Below are 5846 nucleotides of genomic sequence, written 5' to 3'. Positions count from 1 at the left end.
TTGAATCCCCTACAAAAAGCAGGTGCTACAAGTAAGAGCGGCTCCTAGGAATGTGCACAACAAATGCGATGCTATTTTTATTGGCAGCACACTTAGGACCAGTCGGACAGGGCCGCCCGGTAGAAAGCGCCTTACTTATCGATACCACGACGAGACCAAATATAAAGCGGTTTTAGGGAAAAGGGTGTGTAGACTTAATCGAAGTGCTCCTGGTACCTAGTTAAATGCAACAATGGAAAGGAGCAGAAATGTTACGGAACTTTTTCATGATATCTCATGCCATGTCTTTTCTCAGTAAATGTGAATGAGATTCAAAGTTTAATAGCATTAAACTGTTTTATTATGCTATGCATAGAAAATATCATTTACCTATAACTATTATGTGGGAGGTGGGAGTACTCAAACGATCGAGAGGTGTGGAGGCAAAATGGGGCGGCCTTTGCCCAGCAATGGGACAGTACAACTAAGAAAAAAAAACTATTATGCAAAAACTGAACAGGAAAAAGCTAGGCCAGATGATGGGCTACATAAATCAGCACGAGCCTTTGATAAATAATCAGCTGAACTTAGTTTTCATTGCGAACACAATCAAAGATTACAATAAATTGGTCACGAGCAATGTGATCACAACATGCGCAGTGTCAATGTCGGCTTACGTTCCAATTTACCCAAAAAGGATATTTTATAGCGCTGACGTAAAGTTGTTTTGAATAAGCGGCGCCAATGCGGGCATCAATATAAACATTCATTTTATAGATTTATGTACCTATATCCGATAAAAGATTGAGTTAATAAATTACAATAATTAAGTGAACTAACCTCCTACCATAATGTTATTAATGTACTGATTCAATAAAAAAAACTAGATGGATATAATTAACTTTAATGGCACTGGTTTCTTTCACCAGCTATCCTACCTATAGCTCTCAATTTACTTTAGATTATCCTTTGCAAATGGCGCAAAATTACCTCCTTGTCTTCAGCTTAAAGTCGTAAGTTTCTGATAAAGAGTAAGACAGCATCACGTCTCAGATGTAGTCACCTGGTGAACATGAATATTATCAGCTCCTCACATCACGGGAGTGGGTCAGCAGAGCCGGAGCTCGTTCATCAACCGCTTTGTAATTATGCATGCAACTGCATGTGCTGTTAATGTAAACAATGAGGATGATATCTGAATAAATAATATAATAACAATGTTTAACCACAATATTGTACCTAGCTTGATTGTCATAGCAATACGCGCGCATGTGAATTTTTAACTAGTTGTGGTCAAGACGAGAGCGTATGTTCCTTGAATATTAGGGCGTAGGTATAGGCCTACCACACTGGTCATGACTTACACCGGCTTCCCACGATGCGTGTTATCGAGGACGCACGCCGACGGACGCCGACCAGCACAGACGACGCACCGTGGGAATGGCCTCATCCGTGGTCGTCTGCAACGTCTGCAGCGGTGCGCCGGTATCAGTCGCGAGGCGGTAACTTCAAAGGACAGGGATTTTATGTCAATCGTTAATTTTCTACCGTGATCCCACTGCCATGTGTGACAAAACACAAAATAAATAAAATTAGATATAATATATCGAATTCAAATGTTAATGTAAGTGTATATAGACATATTAAGTCGTTAAACGACTTTTGTTGTATGCTGATATCCACCAGCGCCGTGGTTTCTATTTACTTCTACTACTCGTAGATCGCATAATTTGGTACTTGTTAATTAATATCACAGCCGCTGCTGCAGCGACGACACGTTCTCTTTCACTTTGCATTTTGAAATGAAGTTATAAAAGATCTGCACAGACCGACACAGACCGACACGCACCGTGGGAAGATCCCTGTCCGTGTGCGTGGCCGTCCGTGAGCGTCGGCTGTGGTGCGTGAGAATCCGCAGAATCACGCACCGTGGGAACCAGGCTCTAAATTGGAAGATACGGAGGATATGCATGCGTAGCTGATACAATTAGAATTTTTAAAGGGAAATAAAACACCTAAGAAACACTGATATGATATTTTAATGTTTTGCTGTATCTCCATATATAATTATCTACCCGTGTAGTCTTACCTTGAACAACAGTAACGTGTAAGTGACAACGTCCTCGTGTACCGCGGTACAGGACATTGTCTACACTATCTATTTACAACTTACATCTAACTTATCCTTACATACTAGGGAAAGACAAGAGGACAGGAACAGAGCAGATACATGCTGATTTCGGACATATAATTATGCTAAGCGTTTTCCCGGCTTTGAATGCAGCGATATAAACTAGAAAATGGTACAAAAATAGTCTATAAGCAACGCTTCAGAAGCGAGTCTCCTGAAGCGTTGCTAGCGCTCGGGCTGTGGGTGGCGGCGGCGGGCGGGCGCTGCGCCCGCGGGCCCGGGACTCCCTCAGTCGCCTCTTACGACTTGCGCGGGACGAGAAGCAGCTGATCCTTCTATGTTTTTCTCTCATTCCCAGACCAGCATGGAAAATACCTGCTTCACGTACACTAACATGCGTACACCGAACTAAATTCACATTGATTTCGTAGCGTGTAGCATGCTATTGTACGTGACCTGTGTAGAGGGGGTAATACTCGTGATGGACTTCATTACCCCAAGGAAGCTCCAAAGAGTGATTATGTTGTTTTGATAAAGATACAAGACCTCATCATATCCATCATATAACGAGGCTTGTAGTTCGCGACCGTGGTCACACAAGTGTTGAGTAGAGCAACTGTTGTGAATCATTCGCTGACAGTGATGGTGAGCTGCTTGCTCCTGTTGTTCTCGAAGCGGTCCATGGTCTTGATGTCCATGATCATGGTGAGCGAGATGCCCAGCCCGACCAGCATGATGAACGATACCATGATGCCTGACCTGCAAACAAAACGAACATTACTCAATCTGCTGACTTTAGAAAAAAACAATATAAGTTAAGGACAGTAGGTACTTACCAGATCGGTACAGTTGTGAAGCCGATGCAGTCGAAAGCATCAGCGAACTTCTCCGTGCTGTCCATGAACATTTGCATCTGAAAACATACAGTTAGTAGTTATAAGAGTGTGAAGAGATAATAAGCTTTCACAGACATTGTTGACTTGTTCTTACCTGTACATCTGGCAATACTAGCGTAGCGTCTTCGGAAGAGTAGACCAGCGGCAGTGAGCAGTGGTAAGACTTGCCGAGCACCGCGGATGGAGCGTCTAGTGGAGAAGGCGCCTTCAGGCTGATGCCAGTCGTCTCCAAGCCGAAGCGAACCTCCACGCCTACCGCCGTCCACCATCCGCCTGATTGCTTGAAACTGAACTCGAGAGTTATCTGAAAGAATAAATAAATCTAGTTATCTTTCACCGTTTAAAGTTTATAAATGGAGTTGCTTGTATATTTGTCTGTCATGACCTTATCCCTGCTGTCTCCATCGACGAACCTCACGACCATGATGGTGTAGAGGCGAGTGGGCTTGATGGTGGGCTCGCCGACCGGCGTGCTGAGCCTGATGGTGGTGCCGTTCGTGCGCCGCAGCTCCGGCCAGCCTGACGAGTACAGGAGCGCTCCTTTGCCGGGAGGACCTGGGAAAACACATACAATAACAAGGGATAACAAGGGAATCAATCCTGTTAGCTATGTTAAGTTCCAGGCTATTTGAGTTTCATCCTTACCTGTAGCGTTATAAAGTGCAAACTTCTGCATGACCTTGGAAGGTCTCTCGTCCTCAGGAGAGGTGGTCGACGAGGCGGACTCGTTCTGCGCTTGGCGTCGAACCCGCGCCCATGGCTCGCCGTCGATGTAGTCAGCTGATTGGCTCTGAGATACCGAGTTACCTGTAACGTTGGAATATAAGGGTGATATCAAGTTGTGCAGATGATAAAACAAATTCAGTTTCTGTATCTGGTGTCATAAATGTTTGAGTGAATGTCTCATCTACATGTCCCATGCATGTTACCATTATGTTTATTTGTGAATTATTTTATCGTTCGCATGAAGAGCACCTTTCTGAAAACATTGTAGGTACAATAGTACATATTACACACCTAGTATGCCGAGCACCCTGCCGGTGCCGTAGATGTCCTGCAGGCGCGCGAAGGTCTCCGTCATCTGCGCGTCGCGCTCCGACCACGGCCCCTGCAGCGTCAGCACCTGTGGGTGACGAGGGTGTGTAAACCAACGACAACCTTGCCTTGCTGGAGGACAACCCCTCACCGAACAAATAGCTCGAAGCCACCGCGACAAACTTACTAACTATCGAGACATACTTTCCAAAAAAAAAAAACTATTTTGTAAATATGTGACTTTATTACCAGCGCCAACTGCCTTAAAGTACGATATTCGCAAGGGAAGTGATATATCCCGATCGTTAAGCAGCTCACTAAGGTCACTCCTCACCATTTTGTTCGGTTATCAGTCCGCCCTTTGGCAACGTCCAAGGTCATCGTTGGTTTAAGGAACACCCCAATATAATATTTTTTAATCATATTGGATTCCCTACGTTAAACTAATACAGGAAGAGATATTAAAAATAATTAATAATAGATACAAATTGTTCTTAAAGACTAAGTTATAGTAACAAATTAGGTAAGAACTTAATGTAAGTTATGGCTCTATATAGGTAATACTCATAGAAAGTAGAATCAATTCTGTGCTCGTAGTAATACAATATCTCAGTGTACCAAGGAATTAAATCTTTCACTTTCTTTATCAACACTGTCAGCATTTGCAGCAAGTATTCCCACGGCACTTGGACTGTCCTAACATATATACATATAAAGTAGTAAGTAGTGTATGTAGGAGCGGCACCCACCTGCGTCTCGTTGCTGATGTAGTCGGGGTGCACGTCGAGGAAGTCCTGCGTCAGCACCAGCGTGCTCTGCCGCTCCAGCATCTTCCTGAGCCGCGGGAAGTAGCCGCTCGACAGCGGCACCGAGTCCTGGTTGTTGAACACCACGATGGCCGCCTGCTCGCCGTAGATACGCATCAGCTCATCCTGGTCTAAATACTTCAACGCGGGGCGTTTGTATTTCTCCAAGGACTTGGGGCCGAAGAAGAGGAAGGGCCCTTCCAAGTTGGCTTGTACTGAGTACAGGTATAGCAGCAGCAGCTGCAGCCCGTGACGCATGTTGCCGGGGCGAGGCGCGGCGCGAGACTGCGCGGCTCGGGGGGCCCGCATCGACCGCGGCGTCGCGCATGCGCGACAGCCCCACACATAGCGTTATGTAAGCGCCCCCTCGCTACCTAAGGGTTGCTGCGCGTCTAGACTTACTATGTATTTATCAATTTGTTGAGCTTTGAGAGCTTCCACAGACTAATTGAATTTCCTGTGAATTGGAAGCTTAATTAAATTCAGATATGCCATTAAAGGGTAGGTATTAAGGGGTGACTACTGCGAGGGTCAAACCATAAAAGTAATTTGAATGATAAATTAAACGTGTTAAATTCTAAATATTAATAAGTAGGAATTACACTCCAACATGTATTTTTGTAAAGATAAGATTATCATAAAGTTGAGGTTGTGAGTGCATTACATACATAGGGTGTGAGTACTCGGCGGGTGGTGGCGTGTCAGTAATGGGGGTCAAATGCCATTCAATGATATGTCATTGATTCATTATTTAAGCAAGCCCTCGAATTACAACAGTTTGTTGACGTCCTTACGGTACTTCGTAATAAAAAAAAAAGTTCCAATAAGGTGGAATAATAAGTGCGATTCGAATAGATTCCCTTAATAAACCTAATGATTTAGGATTCTAATGAACAAAAACATAAAAAAATATACTTGTCTTAAGTTGCATGTTCAGAAGTTTTGAGAGCGGGCTTCGGTCATAGTGGTGAACAATAAAACAGCAGACGTTTGTAACAA

The 5846-nt window shown here is 44.1% G+C and overlaps 1 protein-coding gene across 1 annotated transcript; it reads right to left on the bottom strand.

The window, feature by feature from the left end:
- Positions 1-1999: 1999 nt before the first annotated feature.
- LOC135118341 (uncharacterized) lies at positions 2000-5149 on the bottom strand. Its single transcript, XM_064040093.1, has 7 exons — positions 4791-5149; positions 4024-4129; positions 3652-3813; positions 3392-3561; positions 3101-3310; positions 2947-3023; positions 2000-2869 (listed from the first exon to the last, which is right to left on the bottom strand). Exons 1-7 carry the CDS (start codon positions 5103-5105, stop codon positions 2737-2739), a joined length of 1173 nt encoding a protein of 390 aa, XP_063896163.1. The 5' UTR covers positions 5106-5149; the 3' UTR covers positions 2000-2736.
- Positions 5150-5846: the final 697 nt, after the last annotated feature.

Source organism: Helicoverpa armigera, chromosome 21 (assembly GCF_030705265.1).
Source record: "Helicoverpa armigera isolate CAAS_96S chromosome 21, ASM3070526v1, whole genome shotgun sequence".
Taxonomy (NCBI): Eukaryota; Metazoa; Arthropoda; class Insecta; order Lepidoptera; family Noctuidae; genus Helicoverpa; species Helicoverpa armigera.
This window is presented reverse-complemented; position numbering and strand designations above follow the sequence as displayed.